General features: G+C 57.2%; 2 protein-coding genes and 1 pseudogene across 2 annotated transcripts; all 3 read left to right on the top strand.

Annotated features, from left to right (window-relative positions):
- The first annotated feature begins 2,433 nt into the window (after positions 1–2,433).
- LOC128820753 (zinc finger protein 239-like) lies at positions 2,434–3,762 on the top strand. Its single transcript, XM_054001581.1, has 2 exons — positions 2,434–2,897; positions 3,085–3,762. Exons 1-2 carry the CDS (start codon positions 2,846–2,848, stop codon positions 3,753–3,755), a joined length of 723 nt encoding a protein of 240 aa, XP_053857556.1. The 5' UTR covers positions 2,434–2,845; the 3' UTR covers positions 3,756–3,762.
- A 1,540-nt stretch (positions 3,763–5,302) lies between these two features.
- Positions 5,303–9,347, top strand: LOC128820659 (zinc finger protein 239-like; annotated as a pseudogene).
- Positions 9,348–12,862: 3,515 nt separating this feature from the next.
- On the top strand, positions 12,863–16,216 carry LOC128820658 (serine/threonine-protein kinase pim-1-like; the record flags this gene model as incomplete). The annotated part of the gene is made up of 6 exons (XM_054001460.1): positions 12,863–13,162; positions 13,241–13,291; positions 13,510–13,879; positions 14,114–14,290; positions 14,578–15,811; positions 16,096–16,216. Coding segments are annotated over 5 exons (1,038 nt in total), but the record flags the coding sequence as incomplete, so codon positions are not given.
- Between the last annotated feature and the right edge of the window lie 1,356 nt (positions 16,217–17,572).

The following is a 17,572-nucleotide window of genomic DNA, read 5'->3' as shown; positions in this document are numbered from 1 at the left end:
CAGTGAAATGTCACTGTAGGATCTTGCTGCACTTGGCTTTTGGCCCCTTCTTAAGAGCTTTGCCTTCAAGGGCAGGAAGATCTTTTCCCTGCTGGGAACTGGAATTCCAGCCCCTGGGAGCGTGTGCCACGGATCCCAGAATGGCATTCCCGAGGCTCCCAGGCTGCTGCTCCTGCCGTGCCTCCCAAGGAGCTGTGCAGGGCCCGGGGACAAGGTGCAGCAGCTCCGTGGGCTCCTGCAGCACGCAGCAAAGGTGGCTTTGCTGGACATTTCCCAGCACATTCCCGGCTGCAGGCAGAGGGAGGGAGGAAAGGGAAGCGAGTCCCTGACAGAATCCCGGAACGATTGGGGTGGGAACGGACCCTGCCCGCGGGTTACGATCCCGTGAGGGAGAGACGCCTCCGCCCCAGGGAAGGTGCAAATGAGACCACGGGAGCGCAACCTGCGGATTCGACTGAACATGGATTGAACGGAACAAGAAATGGGAAGGAGAAAGGCAGAGAAAGAACTAGTAAAGAGATCTCAGAGAGAGAGAAAGAAATCGGAAAAGGTCTCAGAGAGACAGAAAGAAATAGGAAAAGGCTCCGGCCCGGACTGCGCAGCTCCCCGGGACAGCCGCAGGGCGCGGCGCCTTTCGCAATTCCAGCCAATCAGAGAACGCGCTGAACAATCTCCAGCCAACCAGAGCTTTCCTCGCCGATGACTCACCAGTTGCCGGGCGGACCCGCAGAGCCCGGCGGCCCCGCCAGCGGAATTTCGGGCTCGGCCCGGGGGGACGGATCCGCACCGGGGAGGTCCCCGAGCCCCCTGCCCACCCCTGGGGCCGATCGGGGGCTCCCCGCACCCAGCAGCCGGTGCTGCGGCGGCCGCGGGGCAGAGGGGTGGGAAAGGGAGCTCCGGGCTGGGAGCGGAGGGAATGCGGGAGGAAGAGGAGGAGGAGGAAGAGAAGGAGGAGGAGGAGGAGGAGCAGCAGGAAGAGGAGCGGGAGAATCCCGCCGCTCGCACCGCTCGCACGCTGGGTCTGCAGCACCCCCTGCCCCGGGAGCATCGCCCCCAGCCCCGAGCCGCAGGTGAGGGGGAGGCCGAGCTCGCCCCGACGCTATCGAGGGGTCTCCGGGAGGATTTTTCTGGGGGGTGTTCGGAGCCGGCAGATTCCGAGCCCCGCATCCCTCCGGGCTCCCTAGGAGGAGCTTTTTCGGGGGGAGAGGAGCTGTGATCGCCCCTCGGGAGGGTCCCGGGGGCTCCACGTGCGGCTGGCCCGGTACTGACGGGGCGGGACGTTGGTTTTGGGGATCCCCGTGAGAGCCGGGGCTGCGGAACGTGGGAGCCCCGGGGCGGGAGAGGGGAAGGGGCGATAGCGGAGCTGGGGGACCCCCGGCAGCCCGGAGATGAGGCGGGGACGGGACCCCTGACCCTGCCCGGGGCGTGTCCCGGGGTGACCTCACGGTGCCCGTGCCCCCATTGGTCCGTTTAGCCCCGAAATGAGTTCTGCACCTTCAAGGCCGGTTCTGAGAGCGAAGGGGCGAGGAAGCAGCGCGCAGTTTGTTTTCAGGAACTGCACTCGCTCCTCCACATTCCGGCTCCTGGGCTGCTGTGATGCCTTAAGGAGCTGGAACTGAGGCCAGACGGAGCCAAGAGGAATAAAGTGGATATTTATTGAAGTGCCTTCAAAGGCCACAGCCCGGCAGTACCGGAGCCAAGGTCGTGGCTCTGTCCGGATGGCTCCAAGATGGAAGCAAAAGAGGGCTTGGTCAGGAGATCTGACATTTTTATAAGTTTTAGTCCATTTGCACCCAGGATTTAACTGCCCAATTAATAGCTTCAAATGATGAAGTTTCATCCTCCTTGCTTGCTTGCCCGCCCTCCTCTTTTCCCGTTGTTTGTGCTTTGGGCCTGAAGTTTGAAGAGATTGTCCTTGACTCTCCAGCTAGAACAGGATTGTTTTGTCTTCACCACCCTGTGAAAAGATCCCAGTAACACTTAATAGAAAGCTAAAGCTGCACACCAAAGCAGAACAGAAAACCTTAAACCTAAGGTATCGGTTGTCTGCCAACAGACAGACAGCGGGACAGAGCTCTCCTTTGCTTTTAGTTAGTTTTTAGCTCGCTGAGGCAGAGAAGTTCCCTGGCCTGTGGTTTTTCCTTTTCTTTGGACCTGCTCAAACCTGCTCTGGACTGAACACCAGAAGAGCACCGGCAGCTCGCACCTGTGGCCCACCGGGCCGGGCCTGGGCCACGGAGGGACTGATCAGAGACTGAGTGAGCCGAGCTACAGCCCACGGAGGGACTTCCTGAGTTTGTCATCTCTTTTGGAGCGGCAACAGGGTTTATTGTTTAATATTGTTCATTTTCTGTGCCAGTGAATGCTTTGCCTGTTAAATAAACAGGTTTTTTCTACTTTTCTCCAAGGAAATCTTTTCCTGAACCAGGGGAGGGGCCGCTTGAATCTGCTTTGTTTTCTCCCAAATTTGCCCTAAACCAGGACAGGGTGGTGGGGAGAGGGGGGAGCCCCAAGTGTCTGGATTGGAGGGAGGCTGGAGAGGGGGACCCTCGTACCCCAAAACCCCCCAGCATCCCTAAGCAGGACCCTGGAGAAGGGGGATCCCCAGGACCCATGGGATCCCCTGCAGCCCTGAGATGGGGGAGCACCAGAACCCCAGAGGGATGAGACTGGACATGGGACACTCCTGGTGGCTTTTTTTGATTCACTCTTCATTTTTGGAGGTTTTTATGGACACCTGGAGACTTCTGGAGATGGATTTGGGCAGGAGGAATCCCCAACCCAAGGCATTCACACCTTGTTTTTCCCCCAAAACCAGGACTTGCCATTCCCAAACTTTGGCTGGATGGAGGAGGAGGCTGTGAGGAAGAGGAAGATGCCCTGGGACAGCCAGGCAGGTGAGGAGGAAGTCAGTGCCCCTTTCCCCCCTCTCTCCTGCTCCATCTCCCAGCCCAGCACGGCCCCCAGCTGCAGGACAGCCCCGCTGCCGGTGCCGTCCTGCCGGGGACGCACTGGGGGGATCTTCTTGCCCTTCCCTGTGGCACGGAGGCAAATCCCATCCTCTCCTTGTCCTTCCTCCCCCAGAGCAGGAGCTGAGGATGGAGAGCAGGGAGGACAAATCCCCGCGGCAGAACCTCGTGGAAGAGGCCGTTTTGAGCGTCTCCACGGCGCAGGAACCCAACGGGGAGGAAAAGCCCCGGAGATGCCGCACGAGGAGGGGCTGCAAACGCAGATCACGGGGATCTGAGGAGGAAAGACCCAGCCTGGGCTGGGGAGGCGGCCGGAGATGGAGCCAGAGCTCGGAGCTGGTGGTCCATGAGCAGCTCCAGGATGGGGAGAAGCCCCACAAGTGCTTGGTGTGTGGGAAGAGCTTCAGGAAGAGTTTCAATCTGCTCTGCCACCAGAAGATCCACACTGGGGAACGACCCTACGAGTGTTTGGAATGTGGGAAGGGCTTCAGCCACAGGTCCGACCTGATTGTCCACCAGAGGTTCCACACCGGGGAGAGGCCCTACGAGTGTCCCGAGTGTGGGACGAGGTTTCTCACCAGCTCCCATCTCCTTGTACATCAGCGGATTCACACCGAGGAGAGGCCCTTCTGCTGCCCCGACTGCGGGATGGGCTTCAAGCACAACTCCACCCTCGTCACCCACCGGCGCATCCACACCAGGGAGAGGCCCTACGAGTGTCCCCAGTGTGGGAAGAGCTTCTCAGACCGCTCGTTCTTTACCCGACACCAACGGAGGCACCGCTGAGGGAAGCCCTGCGAGAGCCCCGCCTGCAGGAAGAGCTTCGTGCGCTGCTCCAGCTCCATCCCCATCAGAGGACTCAGGTTGGGCACAGCCCTGGTGACCCACATTCCCTGTGATACACAGAGGGAAGTGGCTGCTGTTCCTTTTCTTTTGTCTCTTTTTATCTTCCTCCCTTCAAAACACAGAAAATTGGGGTAAAAATCAAGAAATTCATCAAAGGCATCTAACGCCTCACATTTTGTGTTTTGGGGAATCTTGGATTCCGGGAGATATCTGGGAGGATATGGGGGAGTTTGGGGGGTATTTGGTTTAGTTGTCTTTATTTCTTGGCACTCCAAATGACGAGAAGGATTGATCTGTCACCTCAAAAGCACTCAATGCCACTGAAAACTACTGAATCCCACCCCAAAATTACTCAACTCCACTACTTCTCAGGGTGAAATTGGGTTGGAAGGGGATTGGGCAAAGTGGGATGCAAATCAGGAGGGGTGAGATGGGCACTGGGTGGGGCAGGATGGGTGGGATGGGGTTTGGGAGGTGTGAAATGGGGGAAGTACAGCTTGGGAAGGGGTCTTGATGTCCAGGAGGGGTGGGATGGGTTGGGACTGGGGAGGTGGGGTGGGGTCTGGAATGAGACAGCCAAAGTTTGGGGATGATGAAGATAGGGGGAGCCCGTTACTGAGTGAGTTTTTGAATAGTCTACATTCATGAAGAGATGCTGGGGCATCTCACATTCCTGAGTGGTTTTGGGGCATTCCCCAACTCTTGGGGGTTTTCCTGAGAGCAGCTCCATGGAGCCCCATGGCCAGGGGTGGTTGCCACGGGCACAAGCTCAGAGCTGTGCCAGAGTCCATTGCCTCAGCACTGGAGAGCAGAGAAACGATGAACAGCCCCAGACATCTCCAGGGTGTGTTTGTGGAGGCCTGTGAGCTTACAGCAATCCCCTGGAGAGATGCACCTTAGGCTCCGGGCATTCCTCAGAGCTCAGGGTGAGGACAGAAGCTTCCCCCAAGGTGCTCTGCAACACTATGTTAATTTGTCCCAGTTGTGTCCTCCCCATTGCCCGCTGGCCTTTCCTACCCCTTTTACCCTCATATGTTCATGTTCTAGCGAGTTCTCCCTTCCCTGTCTTCCCATAGGGGTTTATGTCCCCGCCTATCCAGCCTGGCATTCTCTATTAGTCCCTTTCCCTGTGTACCACCCCTAAACCCTTAGATCCCTGTTGCTCTCCTCCACGCCCTCTTTTCCTGTATTTCTACCCTAAACCCTCCTTTGTCTGTGTCTTGACCCCCCCAGACCGCTGAGCGTCAGCCCCTAATAAACCCTGGCTGGAGCTCCATGCCTGGAGCCTGCCGTGTCTTCAGTGCAGAGCTGCTCCGTGTGTGTGTGTGCGTGTGCTGGGGCTCTCGTGGCTCCTGCCCGTTAGCACAAAACACTCTCAGGGAAAGCTGTGCCCGCCACCAGCACAGAGCACAACAGCGTCCCTTGGGACCCAGAGGCCACTGTGACCCTGTGGGAGCAAGGAGAGCATTGCTGCCCTGCCAGACCTCATGGAACCAAGGATCCATGAGGCCTCCTGGAACCGTGGTGACACCAAGCCGGGTGGGAGTGTGGATCTGCTGGAGGGCAGGAGGGCTCTGCACAGGGCCCTGGACAGGCTGGATCCAGGGCCCAAATCCAACAAGGTGAGGTTTAACAAGTCCAAGTGCCGGGCCCTGCACTTTGGCCACAAGAAGCCCTGCAGCACTCCAGGCTGGGGACAGAGGGGCTGGAGAGCAGCCAGGCAGAAAGGGACCTGCAGGGACTGATGGACAGCAGGCTGGGCACGAGCCAGCCGTGTGCCCAGGTGGCCAAGAAGGCCAATGGCTCCTGGCCTGGATCAGGAATGGTGTGGCCAGCAGGAGCAGGGCAGTGATTCTTCCCCTGTGCTCAGCACTGGTTGGGCAGCACCTCGAGTGCTGTGTCCAGTTCTGGTCTCCCCAGTGTAATCCCTCCAAATCACCCAAAATATCTCACAAAAATTTCCCCCAACCCCCCCCCCAAATCCACTCAAAAAATCTGCACCAAAATCCCACCAAACCCCTCTCAAATCCCCCCAAGTCCCTTCAAATCCCACCCAAAGTCCAAGGAAATCCACCCAAAAAATCCCCACAAAAACTTCCTTCAAAATCCCACAAAACCCCAACAAAACCTCACGGAACCCACCCCAAAATCCCCACAAAGATTTGGGATTTGGGATCAGTCCAGGGGGAATCGGGGATGGCTCAGGGGGTTTTGGGGTCGTTCCCGAGGATTTTGGGGGGATCTGGGCGAGGTCCCAGAGGGGATTTGGGGCTTTCTGAGGGCTTTGGGGGAATTCAGAGGGGATCTGGGCAGGATTTGGGGCTTTCTGAGGGGTTTGGGGGAATTATCTGGGATTTGGGGCAGTTCCAAGAGGGATTTTGGGGTTTTCTGAGAGATTTTCAGGGGTTCTGAGGGATTTGGGGAGGCTCCAGATGAGATTTGGGGCAGCTCCAACAGCAATTAGAGTAGTTTTTGAGGGATTTTGGAAAGTCCTAGAAGGAATTTGGGGAATTTCAGCAGGATTTTGGAGGAATTCAGAGCAATTGGGGAGGTTCCAACAGGGATTTGGGGTCATTCCCAGGGGATTGGGGGTGGATTTCTGGCTGGATTTCCATTCCTTCCCCAGATTTCAAGCTTTTTCCCCAAATTTCCTGTTTTTTCAAGAATCTGTGGATTTTCCCCTGGATTTGGGTCTCACCATGGGGTAGAAGGGGAAGGTTTGGGAGACTCGGGGTGAATTCTGGGGGGTTCCTGGCTGCATTTGGGTATTTTCCACAGGATTTTGGGTGGGTTCCCAATGGAATTTTGGGCTTTTTTCCCCAGAGTTTCAGGATTTTTCCCCAAATTTGGGTATTTTCCTGAAGATTCTGCTCTCACCATAGGTTTGCCCCAGAAGGGGAAGCTTTGGGGGGTTGTAGGGTGGATTTTAGGGATACTTGAGGCAGGATTGGGTTTTTTCCCCCAAGGATTTTGGAGTTTTTCCCAGAATTTCAGGGTTGTTCCCAAAATCCCAGGACTTCTGCTCGGATTTCTCTCTCACCGTGGGCTTGACATAGCAGGGGAAGCTTTGGGCTGTTCAGGGTGAATTTGGAGGGATTTCAAGTTGGATTTGGGGATATTTGAGGCCAGAGTTTGGCGGTTTCCCCCAGAATTCCACAAGTGCTCGGAGTGTGGGAAGAGCTTCAGGTACAGCTCCCAGCTGATTGTGCACCAGAGGACCCACACTGGGGAGAGGCCCTACGAGTGTGGGGAGTGTGAGAAGAGCTTCAGCCAGAGCTGCAACCTGCTCATGCACTAGCTGATCCACACTGGGGAGAGGCCCTATGAGTCTTCCAAGTGTGGGAAGAGGTTTCAGACCAGCTCTGATATCCTCAAGCACTATCGGGTTCACACAGAGGAGAGGCCCTTCTGCTGCCCCCACTGCAGGAAGGGATTCAAGCAGAACTCCCGCCTCATCCGCCACCGGCGCATCCACACCAGGGAGAGGCCCTACGAGTGTCCCCAGTGTGGGAAGAGCTTCTCACAGAGCTCTGCCTTGACCCAACACCAACGGAGGCACCGGTAAGGGAAGCCCTGCGAGTGCCCCGAGTGCGGAAAGAGCTTCGTGCGCTGGTCCAGCTCCATCCCCCACTGCAGGACCCATGCTGGGCAGAGCCCTGGTGACCCACATTCCCTGTGATCCTTGTTGGGGACAATATTCTGGAGGATAGATGTGTGTTCTGGAGGTATTTTGGGCAGTGTACTCCATCTCTTTGCCCTCCAAAAGCCAAGAGGGTCACCTCAAAACAACTCAATCCCACTGAAAACAACTCAATTTTAATTCATATGGGCTCAATCCCACCTCAAAATGGCTTGTTCCCAACTCAAAAAAACTCTATCCCACACCAAACTCACTTGATTCCACAGCTGCCAGGTTGAGATGGGGTTGGAAGGAGATTGGGAGAAGTGGGATCCCAGTTTGGAGCGGTGGGATGGGGATTGTGTGGGTGGCTGGGATGTATTTGATAGTGAATAAAACTTTCAGACTTACTGATTTCTGTCCTATTCATTTTCAGTCTGTGGCAGTTCTGTTTTCAGAGTGCCACCTTCTCAGCTGATTGTGTTTGTGTCCTCCTTTCTCTCCTGCCTCTCTTTGCCTGCTCTGTTTCTCTCTCTGTGTCTCCCTTGAGCCAGGGCAGCTGACACCAAAGACCCTGCCCTGATTTAATTCCCAGTGCAGGAGCTGCAACAACCATGGGTGAAGTTAGGAAGGCTGGCAGTGAAATGTCACTGTAGGATCTTGCTGCACTTGGCTTTTGGCCCCTTCTTAAGAGCTTTGCCTTCAAGGGCAGGAACATATTTCCCTGCTGGGAACTGGAATTCCAGACGCTTGGAGTGTGTGCCGTGCAGGACCATAGAGACTGGGATCATGTGGACTGGGATCCTATGGACTGGGAGTGCACAGACTGGGACCATGTGGATCAGGACCATCCAGACTGGAATCATACAAACTGGGATCATTTGGACCGGGATGACTGCACTGAATGATGCGAACGGAGGGGGTCCCACGCTGCCCAGGGCTCCCTCCCAGTCACTCCCAGTCCCTCCCAGTCCCAGCGCTGCTCTGGGGTGCAGCCAAAGCTCCTCAGAGTGAACTCGGAGATCCCAGAGCAATCCAGGTACAGGTCCCAGCACCGGTCTTGGAGCAATCCTGGTCCCGATGCCGACCTCGGTCTCAGTCTCGGTCCCAGAGCACCCCCAGTGCGGGTCTCAGTGCACCCACTCGATGCCATGATCTCTAGCCCAGGTGTTGGTAATGCCGCTCTTGAAATGAGTCCCCTTGTCTGACTCAGTCCTCTCAGGGGTGCCATGCCTCCCCAGGACTTGCTTTTCCAGGCCCAGGATGGTGTTGGGGCAGTGCTGTGAGGCACAGGGGAGGTCTCCAAGCATCCCGTGGTGGCTTCTACCATGGTGAGCACGTAGCGCTTGCCTTGGCGTGTCTGGGGCAGTGTGACGTGGTCAATCTGCCAGGCCTCCCCATACTTGTACTTGGACCCCCGCCCACCATAGCACAGGGGCTTCACCCGCTTGGCCTCCTTGATCACAGCACACGTCTCACAGTCATGGATAACCTGAGAAATCCTGTCCGTGCTTAGATCCACCCCTCGGTCTCATGCCCACTTATAGGTGGCATCTCTGCCCTGATGACCTGAGGCATCGTGAGCCCATCGAGCCAGGAACAACTGCCCCTTGTGATGCCAATCCAAGTCTATCTTTGACACCTCTGTCTTTGCAGCCTGATCTACCTGCTCGTTGTTTAAGTGCTCCTGATTAGCCCGACTCTTGTGGACATTGGCATCTACATGGCAGACTTCCACAGGTACCTTCTCCATCCGAGAGGCAATGTCTTTCCACTCATCAGCATTCCAGATTGGTTTTCCTCTAAGCTGCCAGTTGGCCTTTTTCCTCCTTTCCAGGCAGCCCCACAGAGCATTGGCTACCATCCATGAATCGGTATAAAGGCAGAGTTTTGGCCATTTCTCTCTCTCAGCAATGTCCAGGACCAGCTGAACGGCCTTGAGTTCAGCAAGTTGACTTGATCCACCTTCTCCTCAGTAGCTTGTGCAGCCTGTCGTGTGGGGCTCCATACGGCTGCTTTCCACTTCTGGTTCATCCCTACGATGCGACAGGAACCGTCCGTGAAAAGAGCGTAGCGTGTTTCCTCTGCTGGTAGATGGTTGTATGGTGGAGCTTCTTCAGCCCATGCCACTTGTTCCTGCTCCTCTTCATCAGTGAGACCAAAGTTTTCTCCTTCTGGCCAGTTTGTATTTCCAAAATCCCAGGGTGATTCAGGTTTCCAGTACGGGTGTGCTGTGTGATGAGAGCAATCCACTTGCTCTGTGTGGTGTCGGTGGCGTGGCAGGATGTGGGAACCTTTCCTTGAAACATCCACCCCAGCACCGGCAGTCGGGGTGCCAGGAGGAGTTGTGCTTCTGTGCCAATCACCCCCAAGGCAGCTTGAACTCCTTCATAGGCGGCCAAGATTCCCTTCTCTGTGGGAGTGTACTTGGCTTCAGACCCTCTGTAGCTTTGGATCCAGAATCCCAGTGGTCGGCCTCGAGTCTCCACAGGCACCTTCTGCCAAAGGTTCCAGGACAGGCCATTGTTCCTGGCTGCAGAGTAGAGCACATTCCTCACCTCTGGTCCCGTCCTGACTGGGCCAAGGGCGATTGCATGAGCGATCTCCTGCTTGATCTGGGCAAAGGCTTGTTGCTGTTCAGGGCCCCAGTGGAAATCGTTCTTTTTGTGGGTGACCAGGTAGAGAGGGCTCAAAATCTGGTTTTACTCAGGAATGTGCATTCTCCAAAAACTGGCTTCCAGCAGAATCTGGACAATCCTATCTCCTTTCTCAAATACTTCCATTGCTGAGTTCCCCCACACAATGATGCCATTGATGTACTGCAGGTGTTCTGGAGCTTCACCCTTTTCCAGTGCAGCCTGGATCAGTCCATGGCAGCTGGTGGGGCTGTGCTTCCACCCCTGGGGCAGTCGGTTCCAGGTGTACTGCACGCCCCTCCAGGTAAAAGCAAACTGAGGCCTGCATTCTGCTGCCAGAGGAATGCAGCAAAACGCGTTAGCAATGTCAGCAGTGGCGTACCACTTTGCTGCCTTGGACTCCAGCTCGTACTGGAGCTCCAGCATGTCCGGCACAGCAGCGCTCAGCGGTGGAGTCACTTCATTCAAGGCATGATAGGTTTTCCCGTGCCTCTCCCTGGCTCGAGGCAGGGCCCCTCTAGCCCTGGTTCCCATTTCTTCCCTGGCCATACATACTAGAGGCTCCTTCAAGGGGATCTGACAGATCATACCCGGCAGCTCGGTCACAGGAGGCTGAAGCCACCTTCACCTTAGTGGAATTCTCTCGATTAGTGTTTCCTTCCTTGCGTAGACACAGCCATGCTGCCAGGACAGAAGTGAGTTGAGGAACTTTGGACGTGATTAGCATAAAAGATTTGATAGTAGAATGCCTTGGCAAGAAGAAACAGAGCTTTGAAGGCTGCAAGAAGACTGAATCAAGAAAGAAGATTGAATCAACTTCTATGAGCAAGAGATGTTGCAAAATGGATGTTTGTTTATGTGATGGTTCACCCAATCATTGTAGTAAAAAATTACTAGTCTTCCTAGAATTGTGTATAAGCATGTGTAGCCCATGTGAAAAACACGTTCACTCTCCTGTGAAAATGTAAAAAGTTTAATAAAGGACAATGGGAGACAAGGACCACAGAGCAAAGGTTATTTATGGCCAGGTGCATCCTGGCACTCAGCCAAGAGCACCCTATTACCTTCGGGGATCCCCCTTAAATACCTTTTCCCTCACATCAGCCTGTTGCATATTCACAGCCCCTTATGCATATCCATAACCTAGTTTACATTTTCCAGGAACTATTTTACATGGCCCCTCCTTGGGTCCGCCTTTTCAGAGCATGCGTGTTTCCTGGCTGGGGTTTGGCTCCTTCTCTTTATCACTTCCAGTTCGGGCCTTGGTCCACACTGCCTTCAGACGGTGAGTGCTGATCCTTGGCAGATCTGTAGCAGGTGTCCTCATCCTGTGTTCATTGGAAGTTATCCCATCCAAGCAGGCATTTTAACACAAGCAGACTTCTATCAGCTATTGCACTACTATGTCTAAGCTTAATTAACAACAAAATTAGAAACTTTATCTTTGGAACAAAGTTACTTGAACATCACACATATAAAATGCACTTTGATATTTGCAAAAACCAATATTATAATATGTATCTATAACACTGCTCTCCAGCAAGGAAAGGCTGAGACAGCTCGGCTTCTTCAGCCTGGGCAAGAGACTGAGACTTGATCCAACTGTGGCCTTCCAGGACCTGAGGGCAACCTACAAGAAAGCTGGACAGGGGCTTTGTAGGAGAGCAGGCAAGGACAGGACAGGGAGAATGGATCCAAATGGAAAGAGAGTCGGTTTAGGTGAGGGATTCAGGAAAAAGACTCTCCTGGAACAGGTTACCCAGAGAAGGTGTGGCTGTCTTGTCCCTGACAGTGCTCAAGGCCCGGCTGCATGGAGCTCTAGACAAGCCGGGCTAGTGCAAGGGGTGCCCAGCCACAACAGGGGGGTAGCAGCCGTGTGATTTTTCAGATCCCTTCCAAGCCAAACCATGCCACGACTCCATGATTCTGGGATACTTCCCCTCCTCATCCTCTAGCAGAAAAACAAACTTGGCCCCAAGATCCACATTGCAGACCATGTCTTTTGGCAGCCTGCAACTATCTCAACAGAGGATGGAAAGAGATGACATTACTGACACGATTTCCCTTTTCTACTTGAACATTAAATACTGCACTGCTGTCCAAAAACTTCTGTCAGAAACTGTCAGAAGAGGCAATTCTTCCCCATGAAATGCTTCACCTCAGCCAAAGAAGAAAGAAGCCACAAGCCAAGACTCTTCTTTATTGCTACATTGTTTGATTTGGTCACTTCTCTAATAGGAATTCCTTTGGGGTTTTATTTGTTTGTTTCTCTCGTTCCGCGGGGCGCGCGGCGGCTCCTCCGTTGGGTTCGCAGAGGCAGCGGAGGAACGTTCGCGAGCTGCGGCGGTTCCGCAGCAGCAGCAGCAGCAGCAGCAGCAGCAGCAGCAGCAGCAGCAGCAGCAGCAGCAGCAGCAGCAGCAGCAGCAGCAGCAGCGCTTCTCTCGATCGGTTTTCCGCTCGACTTTCCACTCGCTCCCCATGCCCTTCTCCCTCTCACACTCACTCCACTCCCGTCCCGTCCCGTCCGTGTCCCGCCTCTCCCAGCCCGGCTGATGCCGCGTCCCGCAAGGCGCCCCTCGGCGGGGCCGCCCCGTGCCCGCCCCTGCCCGTCCCGCCGCGGAGCCGCCTCCGCCGGGCTCTCTCCGTACTGGCTGTGGCGCCGCTGGAAGTGCCGCTCGCTCTGGTGCTGGCGGAGCAGCGCGGTCTTTTGGCTCCGCCTGGCGCGGGCTCTGGCCCGGCCCCGGCCGAGGCCGCGGCCCCGAGCGAAGCCCCTGCCGCGGTTCCGCCCGCAGCCGCCCCGCTGCCGCCCCGCGCCCGCCCCGTCGCTGACAGCGTCGCCGGCGGCTTCCCCGCTCCGAGCTCCGCCGCTCGTCAGCTCGGCCGCCGGCCCCGAGCCGCCGCAGCCCGGGGCGGCTCGGCAAGCAGCAGCGCGCCGGGCGCTCGGGTTGCCGGGGCAGAAGAGCGGGAGCGCGGTGCCGCCCGCACGGGCGGAGAAGCCTCCCCTGGAGCAGCTCTACCGGGAGGGCCCGCTGCTGGGGAGCGGCGGCTGCGGCAGCGTTTACTCCGGGACCCGGCTCGCCGACGGCGCCCCGGTAAGAGACGGGGCCCGAGCGGAGGGGGCGGCGGGCGGCGGGCAGCGAGCTCAGCCCGGCGCTCGCCTTGGCTTGCAGGTGGCCATCAAGCGAGTGTGCCGCGATCGCATCCCGGAGTGGGCGCGGCTGGTGAGTGAGCGGGGCCAGCGGGAGAAGGCGGCGGGGCGTGCCGGGCGGGGCTAAGGCGAGGCCCGGCAGGGTGGCAGCCGGAAGGCTGCGAGGGGAGTGAGCGGGGCCCGCGCAGCGTCCCGGGCCGGGCAATGGCGAGCGGCGGCGGGGCCGGGCAGGGGGTGGCCAAGGCGCGGCGCAGCATCGGCCCCGCTGAGGGCATCGCGGTCCCCCCGCAGCACAACGGCGCCCTGGTGCCCCTGGAGCTGGCGCTGCTGTGGATGGTGTCGTGCCCTGGCTTCCGCGGCGTCGTGCGGCTCCTGGACTGGTTCGAGCTGCCCGACGGCTTCGCGCTGGTCATGGAGCGTCCGCAGCGCTGTCAGGACCTCTGGGACTTCCTGCACGAGCGGGGGTTCCTGATGGAGCCCGTGGCGCGGGGGCTGTTCCGCCAGGTGCTGGAGGCCGTGCGGCACTGCACCAGCCGCGGCGTCCTGCACCGCGACATCAAGGCCGAGAACGTCCTCGTCGACCTGGCCACGGGCGAGGCGAAGCTCATCGACTTCGGCTGCGGCACGATCCTCCAGGACACGTTCTACACCCGGATGTCAGGTGAGCCCAAAGCCGGGGCCCAGCCGGGCAGTGGAGGTTCCCCCCTTGGCTGGCAGAGGGGGAAGAGGGAGAGAGGGAGGGGAGGGTGCAGAATCCTCCCTCAGCCGGCTGCAGCCAAGTTGCTTTTCGGCGGGGCAGGGGCTGGCTGTTGTGGAACGGGGGCGGGCTGGGAGGGAGGGAGGGAGGGAGGGAGGGAGCAGCATCGGCCTGATGAGCTGTGCCCGTGTCCCATAGGAACGCCGGAGTACAGCCCACCGGAGTGGATCCTCTTTGGCTGCTACCATGGCCAGCCAGCCACCATCTGGTCCCTGGGCATCCTGCTCTATCACCTGGTCTGCGGGCACCTTCCTTTCCACACAAACGAGGACATCGTCCGGGGCCAGCTCTTCTTCCCGCCCCGGGTGTCTCAAGGTGGGGATGCGCCTTCAAGGCTCGGGAGGAGGAACGGGGCTGGGAGGGGGCAGCTGGCACATCAGTGTCCTGCTCTTGCAGCTAGTGAGGCGGTTGATCTCCTGGGCTTAGCTGGAGGAGGTGGCACGTGTGCCTCTGTGCTGCTCTCCTCCAGAAGGGAGGATTGATGGGAAGCTTTTGGCTGCAGCTCCGAGCACTCCTAGTGTGGCCTGGGCACTGTGGAATGTGGGTGAGCATGGACAGGAGCCTTGTCCCGCTGAGCGGCGGTTTCTGGTTTCTCTCTGCAGAGTGCCAGCACCTCATCAGGTGGTGTTTATCCATGGACCCCACAGACAGGCCATCACTGGAAGACCTTTTTGAGCATTCTTGGCTGCAGGAGCCCTGCCTGGCCCAGGAGACAGCAGAGATCCATCCCTGTGCTCAGTAGGATCCCGGAGCCCAGCAAGTACCAGCTGCACGCGTCTGGTGGCACTCCAAGAAAACCCCGGAGCGTTTCCCTGCGGCCGCAGCACGGAGGAGAGAGCGCAGCCGAGGAGATGCTTCCACTGGTCCCTGGCGAGTTGTGGAGGGAGCGGCTCAGTGCTCCCCGTCCCATTGGAGAAGTGGTGGCAGTGCGGTGAAGGTGCCACGGACTGGAACAGGGGAAACATCCCCCTGCAGCTCAATGGCATCGGGATGTCCCCACAAGCCGAGGCACAGCTGGCGTGTTCTTCTGGAGCACCACGTGGAGCTGGGAACACCATCCTGGAGCTGGTCGCTGGCGGGGCAAAGCCGACCGGCTTTGGCTGCGGCCCCTTCCTGGAGGATACGCTCTGCGCCCCGATGAAATCAAGATGAGTCCCCAGCCGGCGCAGGGGCGGGGGGATGCTCGTGCTTCCAGGCATGGCAGGGCTTGGCCTGGCCACGCGCCGCAGGTTCCCCGCTCGGCGGCGCTGGGGAATATTAATTTTTCCCCCGGCTGCCGAGCTGCTTTTTGGTGGGACAGGGGACGGATGTTGTGGAAGGGGAGCCGGCTCCTGGCCTTGCTGACAGCTTCTGCCAGCCAGCCTGGCACGGGCTGGGGCGGGGTCAGCCAGCCTGACAAAACATCCATCCATGTGGATGGGGGCAGCAGAGGGGGACGGGTTCTGAAGCTGTGCCCCAGCTGGTCTGCTTTGCAGGCCCTCGAGGAAGGGGTGCGTTTACGGGTGGGAAAGGTGGGGTTTTTCCCCACCCATGGACAGGTTTCATTCTCGCATGGAGTGGTCAGACCCTCCTCAGGCCCGTGAAACGGTGACAGGCTGTGTAGGTTTTTCTTGTTTCCAGGTCTTGTTTTGAATTGACTTTCATGCAATTGTTATTTATTTTCCCAGGAAGATTACACCTGGTGCCCATACTGGACGGGGAAGCGCCTGCACCGTCCGTGGAGCACATCCAGTGCCAGCGCTACCCCAGGGGCCACGGCCTGCAGGGACATCCCCTTCAAGAAGGACGAGGACCTCGTGCGGGATCGGCTCCTCTCCTGGCAGCAGGTCTGCAGAGGTGGGTACCCGGCTCCACAGCTGGGCTGGCAGAAGGGCTTCGGGCAGAGGGCAGCGGGCACACGGGCATCCCGCCCTTGCAGCTCCTGAGGAGGCTGCTGTGCTGTGCTGAAGCGGAGGAGGTGGAACGTGGCCTGCCACGCTGCCCTTCTCTCGAAACAGAGAATGGCTCGGGAGGTTTGGGCTCTGGGCACAGCCAGCAGCCTGGCCCGGGCACAGGCCATGGCAGGACAGGGCACAGGAGCCTTCTGTGACTGACCGTGGCTCTCTGGTTTCTCTCTGCAGGCTGCCAGCACCTCATGCCATGGAAACGGCTCTGCTCGGCCTGCCAGGCTGGGAGGGCTGGAGGGCGGCGGGTGTTCATTTGCTGTCAAAAAGAAATCGTTCTATTTTTTTGTCATCGTCATGATCAGAGCATTTCTTTCATCCTTTTCTAAGCTTTTGGCCTCCCTTTCTCCAGGGTAATCTTTTTGTGTCCTTCCTCAGCCACTTGATGGCATTTGGCAGGGGGGGTTAAGCAATGTGAAAAGTTCAACAACAGCTCCTGTTGCCAACTGCAGCAGCCCCTTCAAGAGGCCTGAGCTTCCAGGGAGGTCCACGTGTGCCTTGCAAAAGGGAGTGGTTTGCAGCGATGGGGTTGTCGCCCTGCTGCAAAAGCTGGGAGAAAATCACAAGTGGCAAACTGCCAATTTGACTCAACCCCTGCCCAGGTTCTGCATCTTTCCCCTCTGCTCGGTGACAGGCAGGCAGGGCTGGACTCCAGCAAGGTTCAAGTTCTTGGTGCTCCCTGGCATCAAGGGGATCAAGTAAAGTCTTGTATGCAGTGGCTGCAATAGGGCTACTGAAGGGAAAAAGGAAATGTCGTGAGGTGGAGAATCCTTCTTGTCTTCTTTGTCTCCCCAGGAGCCCCTTGGAAAGGGAAATGCCCACACGGGTTTATCTGACTCCTTCCCAGCCAGCCTTTCCCTCACTCCCAGCTCTCATTTGCTCCGCAGGCTTCACCAGCTCGCTCTGCTCAGAGGAGCTCTCAGAGGAGAAAACTCTGCCTGGCGTGGGGCTGGCTGATCCCTGTCTCATCTTGATTCCATTTCCCCGCTCCCTCCCCCATCCAAGAGAGCGAAGGATCCCCCACAACCGGTCACGATCCACTCTTGCGGGGTGTTTGTGATGGTTTGTTAACCGATCCCAAAAGTGCAAAACTGCAAATGGCAAGGGACCATCAGTTTAATCACAACAAATGCATCTTTATTTAGGTACCAACAGCAAATGCGATAGAAGGGACAGAAAAGGGAAATAGAGAGAAAAGAGAGGAAGGGGAATAGAGCTACCACAGTTGAGACGAGATCCTCGATGGTCCAGCCATCATTCACTATCTCAAATAACTGGAAAAAGCACTGAGAAAGAATTTGGGTTTTTTTTAATTAAGTTTAAAAAAAAGGGAAGGAATTGCATAAAGAAAACCAAAGAGTAAGAATACAGTAATTTAAACTTCTCAAAGCCCTTTGCTAATGGAGCCCTGAAGCCCAGTCACGTGCAGTGCGGCCTCGGCAGTCCCTTTGAGCCCAGAACTGCCAAGGGTCAGGGCCGGGATGAGCCTTCACCCAAAACAAGCTCCAAGACTGAGTGGGAATCAATCCAGAACAGGGCTCACACAAAGAGCAAAGCCTCAAGGCCAAAGACAAACCTTCATCAGGTTGGATTTGTTTGAACACTGAACTGGAGCAAATTTGCTTGTCTGGTAACATCACTGTCACCATGAAAC

The sequence above is a fragment of the Vidua macroura genome, chromosome 30 (genome assembly GCF_024509145.1).
Source record: "Vidua macroura isolate BioBank_ID:100142 chromosome 30, ASM2450914v1, whole genome shotgun sequence".
Classification (NCBI taxonomy): Eukaryota; Metazoa; Chordata; class Aves; order Passeriformes; family Viduidae; genus Vidua; species Vidua macroura.
This window is presented reverse-complemented; position numbering and strand designations above follow the sequence as displayed.